Consider the following 19,063-nt stretch of genomic DNA (forward strand, 5'->3'; position numbering starts at 1 on the left):
AAGCAAAATGGTGGTGTTCAAGGGTATTGGAGAGTGGGGAGAAACAGATGAATCAGTTAAGTAGCTACTGGCTAAGAGTAGGAAGTAAAGGAACAATGACTAGGGTTTGGTCACTATGAGGCTGATGGAGGGACAGAGAAAGGGGCAAGTCTGCATTAACCAGAGGTGGTAAGGCAAGATAGAATTTGGGTCACCGAACAGAGAAATAGGGAAGCTGAGAGAGTAAACCAGATTTGGGGGGGTTTTGTTTGTTTTACCTTTCTTTTAGAAGAAAATATAGATGTAAATCTTCATGAGCTTGGATTAGGCAATAGTTTCTTGGATATGACACCACGAGCAAAGAAAAAATACGTAAAATGGACTTCATCCAAATTAAAAGCTGTGCATCAAAGGACTCTATCAACGAAGTGAAAAGACAACTCACAGAACTGGAAAAGTATTTGTAATCATATATTTGATACAGGTCTGATATCCAGAATACATATAGGAAAGTTTTACAACTCAACAATAAAAGATAAATAACTCAATTAAAAAGTAGGCAATGGGGGGCGCCTGGGTGGCTCAGTCGTTAAGTGTCTGCCTTCGGCTCAGGGCGTGATCCCGGCGTTGTGGGATCGAGCCCCACATCAGGCTCCTTTGCTGGAAGCCTGCTTCTTCCTCTCCCACTCCCCCTGCTTGTGTTCCCTCTCTCGCTGGCTGTCTCTCTCTCTGTCAAATAAATAAATAAAATCTTAAAAAAAACAAGTAGGCAATGGATTTGAACAGACATTTCTCCAAAGAAAATATACATATAGCCAAAAAGCACATGAAAATGTTGTTAGTTGTGAGGAATTGTTAGTTATCAGGAATATTAAAATGAAAATCACAATGAGATACCACTCTATACCTACTGTGATGGCTAGATTTTAAAAAGTGGAAAATAAGTGTAGGTGAGGATGTGAAAAATAAGAACCCTCAAATATTGTTGATGCAAATGTAAAATGGTGGAAAACAGTTTCAGCAAACAACGCGGCTGGAAAAGTTTGGTAGTTCCTCAAAAAGTTAAACATAGGAAAAAAAGTTAAAATTAGAGTTACCATATGATTTAGCAAATCCATTCCTGGGTATATACCCCACAAAACTGAAAACACTTACTCCTACAAAAACTAGTACACAAATGTTCATAGCATCATTATTCAAATAGACAAGAGCAAGGACAACCCAAACATTCATCAACTGATGAATAAACAGAACGTGGTATATCCGTTTAATAGAATATTATTCACCATAGAAAGGAATGAAGTGTTTGATAAATGCTGTAACATGAATGAACCCTAAAAACATTATGCTAAGTAAAAAAGCCAGACAAAAATTGGGCAAATATTGTACGGTCCCACATTTACATGAAATGTCTAGAATAGGCAAATTCTTAGTGACAGAATGTAGATTAGAGGTTACGGTACAAGAGGCTAGCAGAGGGGTCAGCTGGGGAATTATTGCCTAATGGGTACAGGGTTTTTGTTCGAAGTGATGAAAATGCTCTGAAATTTGGGTGAACACTGCAAACCTTGTGAACATATTAAAAGTGACTAAAAGTCACCTAATTGTACACTTAAAAATTGTGAATTTTATTGTATGTGAATTACATCTCAATAAGAAAAAAAACGCTTTATTTTATTTACTTTGAAAAAAAGATTTATTTATTTTGAGAGCGCACAGAGGGGGGTGGCAGGAGGGGCAGAGGGAGAGGAAAAGAGAATCCGCAAGCAGACTCCCTGCTGAGCACGGCAGAGCCCAATGTGGGGCTCCATCTCATGACCCTGAGATCATGACCTGAGCTGAAAATCAAGAGTTGGGCACTTAACTGACTGAGCCATCCAGGCGCTCCAAGAAAACAAAAACAAAAACAAAAACAAAAAACCTTTAAAGAGAAGTTCTTCTCTATTGGCAAAATACAAGTCATTGAAAGGAAACATTTGAAATATAAATACATGTTTTGCTTTGTGAAAATCACACACCTACCTATGATTTCAAAATGCTCCCTAGTTTAAAATAAAATTATAAATAAACAGTATGATAAGCTCTTCTGAAACTTATATTTATTATATATCTATTATTTTTCATAGTTTCCGCTTCATGGAATATGATCTGAGCAAAAGGATGTAACTACCACTAGGTAATGGAACATACAGAAATGTTGTTTCCAACTTTGGAAACTACGGATTCTCCAGTTATGGTCATGTGTTCGAAAATCAATTTACCAAATGTATAGATCATGGCTCAGTTGACAGAAAGCATCATAATCTCATTACTCCAGGCCTGGAAGTTAAATGATCAGGGTTGCTGTCCTGGCTCTGTTTCTCTGCTTGTTTCTACTTCATCTATAATTGAGGTGGCTGGAACTGAGGCTCCTTTTAGCTTTAAAATTCTGAACTTATTTGATTTTATTGTGACTTTATCATCAAAGGACTTTTGAACTTGTTTTACTTGTTTGGACTGCATTAAAACATACACATTTTAAAATTTAGTAAATTATTATTGGACTGTGAGATTTGAAAAGGATTAAATTATCCACTCAGCTTTTAATTGGACCAATTGATCGCAGTCTATGTAGAATTAGTCTGCAGCAACACCACCCCCTGGTGGCCCTCCTCAAATAAGACAACCTCGAAAATGATCGTGTGGCCTTTATCACTATGACAGGTGGTTCAGATGTATCTATTTTAGGAAACACGTTTAATAATATTGCACAATATATGTTTAAGTTAACTAACGCTTATGGCATTGGCCTTAAAAACTTATTTTATAATTCAACAAATTCTCTCAACAAATATTTTAGTGCCCAAGTACAAGAACAAAACAGTGAAAAAAAAATAAAACAGAAATATTGGCATTCACAGACAATATGTAATAAGCATAATAAATAAGTAAATTATAATATGTTTAGTGGCAAGTTCTAGAAAACATCAGGACAAGGAGGATGTTGGGTAGGTTGCAATTTTAAATAGAATGACATTTGAGCAAAGACTTGAAAGGTGAGGTCAATTCTACGTGCTTATCTGAATGATAAAATTCCACAGACTTACAATCTAAATATTTAGCTTTAATTCTGGAATGCTGCTGTAATTCTGTTTCCTCAAGTATCTTTTTAGTAAGTAGGAACTGTATTACCAGGCCAATATTAATAAGAATGACCAGCTTTTGAAAAATGATATTGCCCCAAAGATAAGTATCTTTCCTAGGTAATGACTATTTTTCCTATCAGAAAAGATACAGGAGTTGAGGTTTTGTTATCTTACTTTTCACAACCTTAAATTTTCCTTAACACATTGAAAACTATGTTCCTATGAAAGTAGGAACTGCTCTAGTCTTAGGAATTGAGAATTGAGAGAAGGGAGGAGAATGTAGTGGTGCAAGGTCATCACCAATAAAGATTAGCTAAGTTTCCCTAAGCTATTTATAGCTTTGCTTTTATAAACGTCTCAGCACTTTGTGAAACCATTTACATTTTCTGTCTTAAACACCTTTGGGTTAATGAGTGCACCCTTGAGAGTAGGGATTGTTTTAGACTATTTAATAGGTGTAGCATAAGGCCTTGAATATAGTAAGTGTTCAGGAAAGTTATTTTAGTTGTTCTATATCTACACACAGAAAAAAATTTAAAGGTAATATCTTAATATTTGGGGATTTTTCTTTAGATCAAAGGTTTCTGAGAATGGAGAAGAGTTTTTGATGTAACCAGGAAATGAGATCAAATCTTAACAAAGCAAAGAGTTAAATGGGTAAATTTAAAAATAAAGTGTTTGGGGGCACCTGGATGGCTCCGTCATAAGCATCTGACTCAGGTTAGCTCAGGTCATGATCTCATGGGCCCTGAGATCCAGCCCTGCCCTTAGAGAGGAGTGTGCTTGAAGAGTCTCTCCCTCTGCTCCTCCCTCCTCAAATGAATACAACTTTAAAGAAAAATAAGGTTTTTGATCAAATCACCTAAAGGGTTATTTGGTTTTTATTACACTGTTTTCATAGTGACTTGCAATTAGGTGCTTAACACACATTATAAAAGGCTGAAATACCACCTAATAGTATTAACAATGCTTTTTAATCCGTATATAGCACTTCAGTTTACACAGCATCCTCACCTAGGTTTCATTTGCTTATTTGGTTCAGAACATGCAGTGCAAATATAAACTTTTCAGCTTATCTTTCCTTTTAGTTCTAAAGGGAATTTGTATTTTCAGACAACTATGTGCATTATACTGGAAACATAAATCTGACATGGACAAAATTTAAAGTGGCAATGGTCAAGATTTGCCAAGTGGCGGTAGCTAATCTTGGCGAAGACATGGACTGGAGGAGGATGAAGAACAGGTGAAAAAGGTCAGTGGAATCTCAACCCATTGAAGTCCAACAGCTGGGACAACATAATGCTTACAAAGCACAATCTTAAAAAGGTCCAGGTGTTCAGATAAAGAGTCGCTCAACCCTCTCCTTAAAAACAAATAAATAAAATTAAAAAACAAATAAAACCAAACTTTCCCTCGCAAGGAAAATTTCTGTGAATTTATGATTTAGAAGCAGGGAAGGAGGTGAGAGCAACAGGCAAATCCAGTTCAATGCCTAGCTGGAGGGGTCTGAAAATTAAAGTAAAAAACAAAACAGTCTATAAACTTCTGTTGAATGGATAAAAATACTTTAAAAAAAAACCATAGTATTATCATATGGTTTCACTCATCTATGGAACATAAGAAGTAGGAAGATTGGTAGGAGAAGAAAGGGATAAAGAAAGGGGGGGGGTAATCAGAAGGGGGAATGAAGCATGAGAGACTATGGACTCTGAATAACAAACTGAGGGCCTCAGAGGGGAGGGGGGTGGGGGAATGGGATAGACCGGTGATGGTTAGTAAGGAGGGCACGTATTGCATGGCGCACTGGGTGTTATACGCAACTAATGAATCATGGAACTTTACATCAAAAAACCAGGGATGTACTGTATGGTGACTAACATAATAAATATTATTATAAAAAAAGGAATTAAATAGAAAAAAATTACAAAAAAATAGTATGCAAAAATTATATTTGGGAGGAAACCTAAGTAAGAGTTTACAATGATGACTTCTATGAAGAACTGTGGGATTGGGGGCTAGGGATAAGTTTACCTTTCTGTGTACCTTTACGCATTTTTAAGACACGCGCGCTTAACCCTTAAAAAGATTAGTCTAGGAGAATCCCTTCTTCCCATCATCCAAATATCGCTTCCTTCCACCCAATACAATTTCCTGTCAAGACCGGCACTACTCTCGAGGGCCCTGGAGGGAACAGATCCTCAGTCCTTGTGATCTGAACCAGTTCCTCCGTACTGCCTATCCCAGAAAGGTGGTCAGCGGCTCAGTTAGTGGAAGAAAGGGGTGAAAGACTCTAACGCTGACCCTACAGGCCACTGCGATTCCAAAAACCTCCAGTTAGCGGCCTCAGGTGTAAGGTTGACTAGCATTGGCCGCGCGGGGCTCTTCCTATTATTATTACGTAGTCCTATTTCCTTGTGGGAGAAAGCACCCAGAGAAGGGTGCGCCGCCCCCGCAGGGCGCTTTAGGACCTGCAACTTCTGCGACGCTGCACCCTGTGCTGGCGTCCAGTCTGGCTGCAGCATCGAGGCCCAACTCGAATTCTTGGTTGGCAGATTCGCCACTGTTGGGTGTCAGAATTTAAAATGAGAATTCGAATTTCTCTATTTTGGAAGCCCTTTCAGTACAAGAAAACAGAAGCAAGACAGATTTGGGGTCCTTAAATATTTTAATCCTCTGGGTTCCACCTAGCGCGCCGGGAAGTTTCGTCGAAAGCAACGACGCGGACGCTCAGGTCGCCGTTCCTGGCGCGTAGTCGCCGCGGCCCGTCGCTCCCGCCCCCGCCGGGAGTCCGACGTGGAAGTTGCTGGGGAACCGGACTTCCAAGGGATCCGCCTGGGAGCCGGAGCCGCAGCCGGAGGCCAAGGCGAGCAGAGGTGGCGGCGCCGAGGCTCTAATAGGAGTCGCTGCCAAGGACGGGGCCTGTTTCTGACTACCACCGACAAGGGCGGACAGGCGGTTCATCATGGGTGAGGGATCCGAGAAGAGCCCCCGGGCGCGCTGGAAGGGCGGCGGCCGAGGGCTGGGGTCAGGAGGAGGAGAGGGGCCGGCCTGGGAAGCCCACAGTAGCCAGCTTTTCAGGGGCGGGTCGCTGAGGACTTAACTTACCTTGGCTGTTGACCTGTGGGGTGGACCCTGCCTCGAGCTTTCGCCCCGGCTCTCACTCTTGTCCTCTTCATCCCAGAAGGGTCAGGAGGTGGGGACAGCGCGGGCCCGGAGAGCGCTGCGGCTTGGGAACGCGGCCCTGAGCCCTTTCCCCTGACTAGGAAGTTTTCCCTCACCTCCTCAGACCCAGCTCGACTTGGGGGTAGAGTTGGCTTTGAGAAGCTTGGCAATTTGTCAGTCGCAGGTGCGCTGAGGGTTCTTGCGTGGAAGATGAGATCCAACCCCACAGTGGAAGCTTGATTCTCTCTTCCTGGGCCCTGGGATTGCGTCAGTTTAAAAAATGCAAAGGGAATTGTTGCTCACTATGTTTCATAGCCAACTTGGCATTTGCCTGCTTATCTGTAGCTTTTGATGTAGATGATAGGGTAAGGTAGAGAAGGAAATGGGGAGGGTACTGGTCATTACTGGTCAGTGAGTGAAATTTTAATATCGGTGTTTGGAGTGCTAATTGAGGGCACTATGTTGTCATCACAAGCACCAGCTATAGCTAGCTTCCCTCCGCGCTGGAACCCAGATGAAGGTGCAGATTTTTAAACTGGTTTACACCTGTCCAAATGATATAAATTCTTTGGATTATTTTAATTCCTCTACCATTTTCCGGGGGATTTACTTCTTGCCCTGGAACATCGTAAGTGCTTTCCTGTCTTTTTCCATAACTCCCTTCAGTTTTTTTTTTTTTCCTTAAAGATTTTATTTTTAAGTAATCTCTACACCCAAGATGGGGCTTGAATTTACAACTGCCAGATCAAGACTCACATCCTGTACAGACTGAGCCAACCAGGTGCCCCAGTTTTTTAAGGTATAAAAGGTACAAAGGATTTTGTCAAGTTACACACTTTCTGTTACACTTTCCCAAGGTTCTCTGGCCCATGTGTCTTCATTTTCCCAGACTTGTGGCTCCTAATTTTGCCATTTCTTTGTCAGATAACCATGTATTGCGTGTGACATCACTTCAGTTGTCAGCTGATTTTCTTATATTATTAATGTAACTTTTTTTAATCTTCTCTAATGGCTTTGGCGGGGAAGGGCCAAAGTGCTTTTTTTCTGGTAGTCATTGAAGAAAAATGTATTTTAAAAAAGAATATGTATTCTTTTTTGGCACCTGGATGGCTCAGGTGGTTAAGCCTCCCACTCTTTTTTTTTTTTTTTTAAAGATTTTATTTATTTATTTGACAGAGAGAGACAGCCAGCGAGAGAGGGAACACAAGCAGGGGGAGTGGGAGAGGAAGAAGCAGGCTCCTAGCGGAGGAGCCTGATGTGGGGCTCGATCTCAGAATACTGGGATCACGCCCTGAGCCGAAGGCAGACGCTTAACGACTGCGCCACCCAGGCTCCCCTGAGCCTCCCACTCTTGATTTCTGCTCAGGTCATGATCTCAGGGTAGAGAGATCCAGCCCTGTTGTTGGGTCTGTGCTGGGTGTGGAGCCTGCTTGGGATTCTCTCTCTCTCCCTCCCCCTCTCCCCCCACCACCATGCTTGCGCTCACTCTCTCTTTAAAAAAAAAAAACAACAACTGCTTTCTCTTGTTGTAAAAAGAATAATAAAGACTAAATCACCACCTTCCTTACTCTCAGGGATTTCTTATTTAAATGCAATCCAAATGAAGCAACACCTTAATCTGTTATCAGGAGGCCTTGCTGAGATAAAGTATAATTTTTTAATTTTAGTTTTTACCAGGTTTCTTGAGGTATGAATGACAAAACTGCATGTATTTAAGGGGTACGGTGTGATGTTTTGATATCATATCATACATTGTGAAATGATTACCACAATCAAGCTAATTAATACATCTGTCACTTCACACTGTTAGCTTTTTCATGTGTTTGGTAAGAACACTTTCAGAGCTACTCTCTTAGCACATTTCAAGTGTACAATACATTGATTAATTGTAGTTACCATGCTGTTCATTGTGTCTCCAGAACTTAGTCATTTTATAAGGAAAGTTAGTACCCTTGACTGACATCTCTCCCATTTCCCCCACTCTCCAAGCCTCTGATAACCACCATTCTATCATTCAGTCATTCTGTCATTCATCACCAATCATCGGTAGTTCTGATAATCACCACTCTCTTCACAAGTGCGTTAATATTACACAATACCTTACGTATAGGAAACTTTCTGTAAATATTTCATGATACATTGAATGTAGCTTTATTTTTTTTTTAAGTGAGTTTTCTCTCAAAAATAGGTTTTGTTATTTTGGACTTCTATGTCTCAATTTCTTTTGCAAGTCATATTGCTTACAGAGAAATCTCAGTGTTTGAAGGTAGTTATGATGGTGCTACTGTACAGTAATAATAATTGCTTTTCACATGTGAGGACGTCATTGTCCCACTGTCATTCTGATTTGTCCTTTGGTGTTTATGGATTGTGAGGAGGCCATGCTAAGGTCTGTATATTCTCATGATTAGAAAGTGAGCTCCAGGGGGCGCCTGGGTGGCTCTGTTGGTTAAGCCCTGTCTTTGGCTCAGGTCATGACTTCAGGTTCCTCAGATCGAGCCCCGCATCAGGCTCCCTGGTCAGTTTCTCCCTCTCCCTCTGCTGCTCCCCTTGCTTGTGCTCTTGCTCTCTCTTCCTCAAATAAATAAATAAAAATCTTTTAAAAATTTTTACATAAAAAAAGAGTTCCACGAGGACAGTGGTTCTGTTTCTCTTATTCTGGAATATATTTTCTTGTGCCTTCCTGAGACAGTATCTAGGACGTGGTGACAGTCAGTAATTATTTGTTTGATGTTGATTAATATATATCATTGGGAGCAAACTTATGCACCTAAGAATTGAGGAGAATATTACAGTATTGTCAGTAATTATTTGTTTGATGTTGATTAATATATATCATTGGGAGCAAACTTATGCACCTAAGAATTGAGGAGAATATTACAGTATTATTTAATTTGGTATAGCTTTCAAAGGGCAAGATTAAATGTTTTGTGGACTTAGTTCTCAAACTGATATTGAATGCGTTTTTTCTTTTATTTTTTTTTTCAGGTGGCTTTTTCTCAAGTATTTTTTCCAGTCTGTTTGGAACCCGGGAAATGAGGATTTTAATTTTGGGATTAGATGGAGCAGGAAAAACTACAATTTTATACAGATTACAGGTTGGAGAAGTCGTTACTACTATTCCTAGTAAGTGTTGGTATGATAAACTAATTGTAGGGGTTTCGTTTTCCATCTAACTTAACTTTATTACTGATTAAGTAATTCATATAATGTGATTTTAATATAGTAAGGTTTGTAAACTTGTAGTGTGGACATAATATTGAAAGCATTAATTTTCATAAATTTAGAGGCAATTTGTAAACCTCTGTACTGGGTTTTGTTGTTTAGAGCTATTTTTAAAGTTAGTTAGAGTTAAGCTACTTAACTCGTTGAGAGCCAATATCTTTATTGATAAAATGAAGATAATACCAACTGACTTTAAGGGGAAAATAAATGAAGTATGTAAAATACTTCGTAAACCTGTTTAAAGAATTATATAGGTGTTAAGTGGTATTATTGCATCTGAAGTGCTTTTTTCCCCGCCTGTATTTGTAACTATTTTAATTAATATTTGTTTCTCTTAAATAATTGTATTGATTGCTTGTAAAGAACTGAGTGGAAGAGACTGTTGAATTAATCTGGTACCTAAAAATATCAAGAGAAGAAACACATCAACTTTAAATCAGTTGTTGATATCTTAGAAGAATATTCTCAACCAGTCCTGTTTGCCTACATGAGAATACTGTTGTTATTTATACTTTTTAAATTTGTTGATGTGAATTTACTTAGAGAAGATTAACATATTTAAACTAAGTGTAAGAGTTCGTAGAGTTTGCTCAAGAGTATTAGATTATGCCTCTAAAATCACTCTGTCACTCAAGGTTATTTCTATAGTTAGTATTTAAATTTCCAGATTAAAAAAAAGTCTAGGTTTTGTGAACGAAGAACTTTTAAAACCCTGTGGCATCTGTTATTTCTTTGTGCCACCTTCAGTAAATTTCAGTTCTCTTGGTTTTTGCTTCTCAAAGTCACCCATCTCTATTGTAGTTAAGTCTTGGCCCCTGCAGTGCACACAGCCCATTGGATTGCATTTCAGTGCATATGCTTTACAGCATACTCTTGTCCTGTGCATATAAACAGTGTTTGTAATCGAGGTAAAGATGGTGATTACACTTCTACCTAATTCTAAGGGAGACATCATGAACTTGCTTTTTAGTTTTTCACCCAGATTTATTACAGCTATTTTTTAGTTGTGATAGGGAATGCTTACCATATACTCATTAGCGTCATTTACCAATATAGACTTAAAATTTTAAACAAAATTAATTGTACAGTTGTAACTATAAGTCATTTTTTACTTTGATTTTTTTAAGCTTCTAAAATCTTAGTGATCAGTTTTTTCAGCATCCTCTCCACCCTTCTGTAGATTCCTTTGAAGGAAAATAGTATCCTGCCTCAGCCATGTGGTGCTAGAGATCCACCTAAAAAGGATGGCAGGGAAAAGAGATGGGACACCTCCCCTTTGGCCATCCAGCCATGACCTTATTTCAGATGAGCTCTTGAGGAAGTCTGCAGAGGGTCTGTGAGATGGGCACACTTCGAGAACCCAGTTTCCATAAAGCAATATACAGCTGTTGCTGAATCCTTACCCACTGAAGTTTAGAATTTAGGCTTTCTTGGTTTTGTTCCCTGTTTACTTGCTGCCTATCAAAATTCCATTTTTGTAATACATCTGCAGCTGTTCTTCCTAAGCATAACCTCTAAACACTTGTACGCCAGGATTGTATTATACAGGGAATTTAACATAGTAGGGTTTCCGTTGAGCTAAAAATTCTATATTGCAGAGGTGACTGGGGATTCTTATATAACGTGAAAATGGTGCTGATCTTGCTAATTGATGGTGTATGTGTGTATAGCACAGCAACTGTTTTGTCTTAAATGGAATAATATTTTAACCAATAATGCGATTCAGTAGTAATTCATTAACTGCTAAAATTGGTTTGGATACTTTGAAGACAGAATACGTTAGTCTACGTATACTACCGATTTTGATTTCTCTTCTAGCTATTGGATTTAATGTTGAGACGGTAACATACAAGAACCTTAAATTCCAAGTCTGGGATTTAGGAGGACAGACAAGTATCAGGTATGCCACAGAGACCAGATTACTTTGTAGTGTTGAACATTTATTGTTCCTTTTAAGGTTAAGAGCAGTAAACCAAATATGTTTTCTTTTGTAATTTAAATGGGAGCCACCTAGTTTAAAATAAGGTAAAACTGCTTATTCTCTCAATTGAATTAAAATTTAAAAAAATTTAAGGAAGCCAGTTCTTCAGATATCACCTTAATGGAAATTTTTTTCATGAAAATCTCAAGATCTAATTAGTTAAGTAGTTTTTAACTAGAAAGGGTCTTCCGTTTAGTCCTTGTCACTTTGTGAAATGGACTGTTGTGGACTGAAAGTCATTTTTATAAAATCCAACATTTAGGGCTAATGTGAACATAAATGCCCTCTACAGTTTAGGTCTCCTGCCTAGCATTCTGTGCTTGGCATAGCAACTGTGAATGTTTGGTGAATGTCAGTGTTGCTCACTATGGTACCTGCCATCTTAAAGCATAAGTAGTACATTCTCCAGACATCTTGTTGCCTTTTAACTTGTTTTATTTTTTGAACCACTTTTGAATCCCTCTCTAATTTTAGCCATTTCTACTTCGTGAAGTCTTCAGTAGTCAATTTAATGTCTGCTGTATAAAATCATATTAAAAGTTTTTTTAAGAATCCATTCCTTAAGAGTTCCTAGTTAGAGATTTATTAGATGTAACAGTAAGGTTTGTGTGTAACTTTATCTCAGTACAGTTAGTGATTTTATAGATTGATTATAAAGTACTCTCTTAGCTTAAAGTCTGAACTCATTTTGAAACTTCTTGATCCTGTGATTTAATGTTTATCATTCCACCCCCATTACATCTGAAGGATATGATACATACCATCAGAAACAATCATGGCATTGATTCTAACATGGGGGGGTGGCAAGATTGGCATGTAGATCTCCCCACTCCCCATCATTGCCAAGTCCTAGCATATACATTAACATAGCAGGTTCTTTTTCTTTCAAATAGTAATATATTCTCCCTTTCTGAATTTTCTTTAGGCCATACTGGAGATGTTACTATTCAAACACAGATGCAGTCATTTATGTAGTAGACAGTTGTGACAGAGACCGAATTGGCATTTCCAAATCAGAGTTAGTTGCCATGTTGGAGGTAAGAAAACTTTATTCAAATGTGGGGAAATCTTTTACGTTTGCTTGCTTTTTTCATTGTTACCACATGCAGGAATAATTCAAAGGAAAGCAGGATTTTTCCCTCATGCCTTTAGTATCATTTTCTTTTATACAAATTACTTCCTATTCCAGAAATTCTGTTGGGAAGAGAGATAAAGACCCCCCCCCCAAAAAAAATCCAGCCATGTAACTTCCTTTAAACTAGATTCCTTGTTTTCTAGGAAGCTCAGAGCTGAACTCTTAAACTGAAGGAACTATTTTAAGTTACTCCTGTGAAGTGCTTTTTTTTTTTTTTTTTTTTTTAAATGATTTTTTATTATATTATGTTAGTCACCATACAGTACATCCCCGGTTTCCGATGTAAGGCTCGATGATTCATTAGTTGTGTATAACACCCAGTGCACCATGCAATACGTGCCCTCCTTACTACCCATCACCGGTCTATCCCATTCCCCCACCCCCCTCCCCTCTGAAGTCCTCAGTTTGTTTCTCATAGTCCATAGTCTCTCATGTTTCATTCCCCCTTCTGATTATCCCCCCTTTCTTTATCCCTTTCTTCCCCTACCGATCATCCTAGTTCTTATGTTCCATAGATGAGAGAAATCATATGATAGTTGTCTTTCTCTGCTTGACTTATTTCACTTAGCATTATCTCCTCCAGTGCTGTCCATGTTGTAGCAAATGTTGAGAACTCGTTCTTTCTGATAGCTGAGTAATATTCCATTGTATATATGGACCACAACTTCTTAATCCAGTCATCTGTTGAAGGGCATCTCGGCTCCTTCCACAATTTACCTATTGTGGACATTGCTGCTATGAACATTGGGGTGCATATGGCCCTTCTCTGTGTGAAGTGCTTTTTATAAAATCTATTTCTAGTTGTGTAAATTAGTTTATGGAAGCAGATAAGGGTCTAAATAATAAGAAAGCCTATTCTAGAATTTCTGGGTTTCTGGCACACCTCTGGCCCTTGTTTATCTCTTTCAGCTTTTTCATTCTTTATTCTTTCCTGTGTTTACAGTCCTTCAGCCATACTGGCCTTTCTGTTCTTCGGATACACCAAGCGTGTACTGGACGCTTGGCTTAGGGCTTTTTGTACCTGCTCATCTTTCTGCTTGGAATGCTCTCCCTCCAGATCTTCGCATGGCTACCTTCTTGGCATGTTTTCTCTCACGTGTCTGCCTCAGAGAGGAGCCTCTGTTATTTTCTCTTATCCTACCATATTTTTTGTACCACTTACTGTTCCTTTCTATTATTTTAAAATATTTGTTTGCTTATAGATGACTCCCACCCTAAAATGTAAATTGAGTTTACCCTAATATTCCTGATGTGTGGAACAGTGTACAACACTTATTTAAGAACTCAAAACATTGCAGTCACTGAGGTTCATAAGATAATTTATTGGCCAGCTGCATTCAGAGGATGCATTAAATAATCAAACGTTTAAAAAATTTCCAGTCAAATGTACTTATGGTTAAATTAAGTAATAATGAAATTGCCTTTGCTTGAGTAAATTAGATGACTAAGTTTCCTTTTCCTACCAGAACTATGATTGTGAATTAGCCAATAATTGAATGCTTAAATACAAGTTTTCTAGGCCATTTGATTACCTAGGTAGAAGCATTCTTGGAATACTTTGGACTTCTGATTTCTTGACTACTGACTTCTTAATGGCTTCTGAGTTATAAATTGCAGACCTAATAGTTTTAAACTTTTGCTTAATTTTTTTCAGTGTAGCATCATATTTATAAGAGCTTCTTAGACTAAATTCAAGTGTAAAGAATTTTAAGGGACTGTTTAACTGCTTTCAGTATAATGGATTTTTAAAATAAAAGCTTCAGTCAGATATAATTCAAATGGTATGGATTTTTATCCTAAAAAGTACGTGTAAAAGAAATGGGCTGTTAGTTTCAGTTTACAGTTCTTGAGTTGTGCTGGATTGTTATTTGTGATATTAGGATTTGACTTGTACAATTGTATGCGAAAGAACTAAAAATTGTATTCATTCTTTAGGAAGTAATTTTTAATTGATTCAGTCAATAAATATATCTATTTTATTTAGGAAGAAGAGCTGAGAAAAGCCATTTTAGTGGTGTTTGCAAATAAGCAGGACATGGAACAGGCCATGACTCCCTCAGAGATGGCAAATTCACTTGGGTTACCTGCATTGAAGGACCGAAAATGGCAGATATTCAAAACTTCAGCAACCAAAGGCACTGGCCTTGATGAGGCAATGGAATGGTTAAGTATATTTCCAGAAGCCATCTGTGCATTTGTTTGTGTGTGCAGCTGTTTGCACACGTGTGATTTCCTTTTAGTCTTAAGGATGAAATTCAGATTACTTAGCAGCTTATCATATTAAGTTCCTCCAGCCTCTTCTTCCACTGGTCTTCATATGCATCAGGCTGTTACTTCTGCCACACCTACCTGATGATAGTTAGATAAGCCAGCCCTCTGCCATTTTTTTTAACTTTTCCTTCCTCACCACATTCTCCAATTCCTTATCCTTCAGGACTTAGGTTAAGACTGTCTTCTCAAAAACCTTGCCTTGCATGTCTCCATGCCCACTGCCTTACCACACATATAGTTGGATGTCCTTGTCACAGACCAGTGATACAGTAGTTATACTGCCCTGTAATTGATTTGTGCATCTACTTATTAGATTTTAAGCTCCAGGAGGACTGGGACTAGTTTTAACCTCTGAGTTATCCACATCTGGCCGTGCTGCAGTAATTACAGCCCAGAAAGAAGATACTTGGTCTTTTTGATTATTCATTCAGAGCATAGACAAAAGTGAAAGCTAAAAGGCCTTCATGGAAATTGGGTCCTTAACGCCATTCTCTAGTGTAATTGTCTTAGCCTTCATCATTTAAAGTGCTTTGGAATCCACTTTCAGTATAAAACTTATAAATGATCATGCCTTATACCTGAAAGTTTGAAGTTAATATTATGAAACTGTTCATCTCTTCACAGGTTAGTTGAAACATTAAAGAGCAGACAGTAATTCAATCACTTCTACCCCTATGAAATGAAGACTACATCACATATCCCTTTGGAAACAGTTAAGTGTGCTTCATGCTACTAAATATTAAAACTGTGTGATCGTTGGCATATACTGAACTGACTGCAATATTTGTAATAAATATAAAAAATAAGTATTTGGTTGGAAGGTAACTCACCCATGATTGAACCAACTGAATGTCTGTTCTGTGTAATGTAAAATCCTTCCTTGCTTTCTTGTGTTAAGTATATATTCTATTTGTATGGAATTCTTATTCAAATAGAGTCCTATTAAAGAATGTACTCTTATTGAGGAAAAACCCTCCTATTTTTGAATTAATGGTTGCAGCTTGTTTGTATAAACACTAATAAATATCTTAACTCAGATTTTTTTCCCCTAAAATGAATTAAGTTCTTCCAAAGATTAGACTCCGTAGAGTAGAAACAGAGTGTGGGTAATACAGTCTTCATTTGCTTAATGACCACTTTATTTAAGCTGTTTTGTTTAAAAGCTTTTGGGTATAGGCATGAAGCTGAAAAATTATTTTGGTGGCTAACCTCATTGACGTCTGTAATTGTCATTTTATAGTACTTTATGGTTGCCAAAAAATTTTTACATATATACAGGAGCCCTGTGATGTAGGTAGGAGAGGTTGTAATGTCTTTATTTTATGGACATGGACCCGAGGTTCTGATAAATTGGCTTGCTCAGGGTCACCTGCTAGCGAGGCTGGAACAGGGCTCAAAGTGAGATTTCAGTGTCAAGCTTATCCCATAAACTATATCATAAATTCCTGAAAATGTCAACACTGGCAACACAGACAACCTTAATTGCTTAAATAAAATTATGCTAATTGAAATAGGTACAGTACATTAAAAATAATTTCTATAAATTTGTCTATTCTAGTAGAGGTAGTAAAAACAGTCATAAATGGTTATATTTGATGGAATCTACAACATATTAAAGGAAATTTAAAAAAATCTATTTTAAGAAGCATTGTAAGAGATGTCTTTACTGTCTTTCATTTCTTTTATCTGTAATTGGACGTGTAAATTTGGTGTAAAGTCAAAACATTACTGGTTGTACAGGGAGAAATTGAGCATTCTTGGTTTTAAAAAGTACACTTACTGCTAGGGTATCAAAACAATTATGAACACAAAGGAACTTTTCAAACTACCCAGTTTACCACAGGATTGGCTACCGTGGTGACAGAATATGGTCCCTTGTATTTACTTAAACTGGGGGGAATCTTTAAGTTGGACAACCAGCATTTAAAAACCTTGATGCCCCTCATTGGTGTCCTTGGGAACAGTAGTGGTCCATTCCCTGTCCTGCTACTGCCTTTCCAGAGGCTTCTAGCCTCTTTCCTTCATACTTCTAGTCATTTAGATCAAATGAATGTGGCTTTCTCTTTTCACCTGCGGGACTTTACTCTTTTTACCCATTCCCCAGCACCCATTCTTAATTTGGTCTCTGAAGTCTTTTTTGGAGACCTTCTTCCAGGCCCAAGTGTTCTCAGTGCTGCACCTAATATTATTGAGCCTGTAATTAACATCGTGTCATAGTTTCCAAATCACTCCTGATGGACAGACATTTTCATATAAATATCCTCAGAATCCAGTGTGGTGCCTGGCACATGATGGCACCTTAGAGTATGTGCATGGTTGAAATAGTAGGTTATATGTTTGCCAACTAGGAAAATAGTACTTCTTCAGCTTATCCTTGGGTTCCCTTCTGGTCAGTGGCTGGGTGTGTACCTAAGCAGCTAAATGCCCCCCCCACCCCAGCACTTTAGGAACACTGTGAGAAGTGTGGGGAAGAGAAGCCCCGGCAGGCCATTGCTGCCCAGCACATAGCTCTTGCCATCTTGAATACTGAGCACACACGAAGTAGTAGCAAACACACCAGCACTTGAATGCTTGTGATCTCCGTTTTATCACAAGGACTAGAATGGGGTAAATAGAGCATACACTAATTTTAACGTGGTATAAATTATGAGGTCCTTGTCTAGCAGAAAACAACTATATAGGTAAGTTATAGGAGTTTGAATGATATTTATAAAAATCTAAATATTTGGAGAACCCTGAAAATGGGAAAGGCACCAAACTTAAAATCTGAACACATGAGTTCTAGGCACAAATGGACATTCCTTCAGTTTGTTTGTTTTCCGTAAAATAAGAAACTTGGACAAATCATATCAATGGTGTCTTTTAGCTCTAATACTCTGTCTTATAACTCTAGTTGGTAACTGTGCTGTGTCATGTGGTCACATTTAAAAAACAGTGGTGGAATTTTGTTATTAAAATACTTGAGATGCACTTTAAGTTGTGGAAATATAAGCTCCTTGAGGGTAGGGACCATACCTTATTTATTGTTAGTATCTCTTGCATCTAGTGTGGTGCACTGGGCATATACGCACTCAATAAATATTTACTAAATTGTGCCCAGTATTCCTGAGATATTTGTTCCGATTTTTGCTTTAATGTAAACTTCTGATTTTTTATTTTAAATATTTTTATAAAAGCAGTACATGTACTTTAAATCACTTAGAATTAATTACAGTCAGCCTTCTGTGATGCCCCATGTTTATGCTTTTGGCACATTACAGACCCCTTGGAAGTATGAGAATGCCTGTTTGAGACAAACTCCATCAAAACACAGATGCTGAAGTTCAAGAATGTTTGAACATTTGATTTCTATGCCATATGCTATATTCTGACTCCATAACTAGAAATTATAAAAAGCACAGGCTTTCAATCCTGGGTGTGAATCCTGATTACGCCACCTGCAGCCTGTGTTACCCTTAGGTGTAACGTATTTAATCTGAGTCTCAGTTTCTTCACCTGTAAAGTAAGAACCAGTTTTAGGCAGCTCTCGGGAATAGTATGAGGACTAAACAAAATGTTAGCAAAGTGCCTGGCATATAGGATGTGTTCTTCTTCCCCCCTCCCTTCCAAATATATTGAGCACTAAAGAATATTACTTCCACATCAGGTATAGATTGAGACAAAGACACCATGTAGGTGAACAAGGTAACACCAAATTGTTTTCCAGAGTGGTTTATAAGAGTTCTCTTTGCTTCACCATGCTTGCCAGCATTTGGCATTGTCAACCTTATCAACCTAAAGGGTTCAAAATGGAATTTCATTCTGATGTTAATTTGTATTTTTTTAATTATTGATGTTGAACACAGGAGTGATTCAAAATATTTAATAACCAGACATAGCTGATGTAGGAGGACCCCTACTAGTCCAGGTGGTAATCCTGTAATTTCTGGTGTGGGGAGATCGGGAATCTAGGGACTCACATAGCCAGGGTGGCGCTTGTGTCTCTCAAGGTAGTGACTACTTACCAACTAGTACATAAGTACTTGAATGTTTAAGAACCGGTATAGCCACATCAGGTAAGTATTAATGTCTAAGGGCCATGTATTTTTCTTCTCTGCAATGCCTGTTTCTCCCTTCTGACACTTTCTCTACTGGATTGTCTTTGTTGATTCATAGTTTATTCATTACATAACCTGGGTACTACAT

General features: G+C 38.1%; 1 protein-coding gene across 1 annotated transcript; it reads left to right on the top strand.

Moving 5' to 3' along the window:
* Window positions 1-5,836: 5,836 nt before the first annotated feature.
* On the top strand, window positions 5,837-16,532 carry ARL1 (ARF like GTPase 1). Its single transcript, XM_045779986.2, has 6 exons — window positions 5,837-6,070; window positions 9,255-9,392; window positions 11,310-11,391; window positions 12,398-12,509; window positions 14,592-14,770; window positions 15,503-16,532. The coding sequence occupies exons 1-6, from the start codon at window positions 6,067-6,069 to the stop codon at window positions 15,531-15,533; spliced, it is 546 nt and encodes a 181-aa protein (XP_045635942.1). The 5' UTR covers window positions 5,837-6,066; the 3' UTR covers window positions 15,534-16,532.
* Window positions 16,533-19,063: the final 2,531 nt, after the last annotated feature.

Source organism: Ursus americanus, chromosome 17 (assembly GCF_024610735.1).
Source record: "Ursus americanus isolate L20-20 chromosome 17, mUrsAme1.1.p, whole genome shotgun sequence".
Lineage (NCBI taxonomy): Eukaryota > Metazoa > Chordata > Mammalia > Carnivora > Ursidae > Ursus > Ursus americanus.

What these genes read in the sequence shown, in the direction of transcription:
- ARL1 (XM_045779986.2), top strand. An exon ending in AGTCGTTACTACTATTCCTA is followed by an intron (nt 9,393 to 11,309) that starts GTAAGTGTTGGT and finishes TTTCTCTTCTAG; the next exon opens with CTATTGGATTTAATGTTGAG. An exon ending in CTTGATGAGGCAATGGAATG is followed by an intron (nt 14,771 to 15,502) that starts GTTAAGTATATT and finishes ATCTCTTCACAG; the next exon opens with GTTAGTTGAAACATTAAAGA.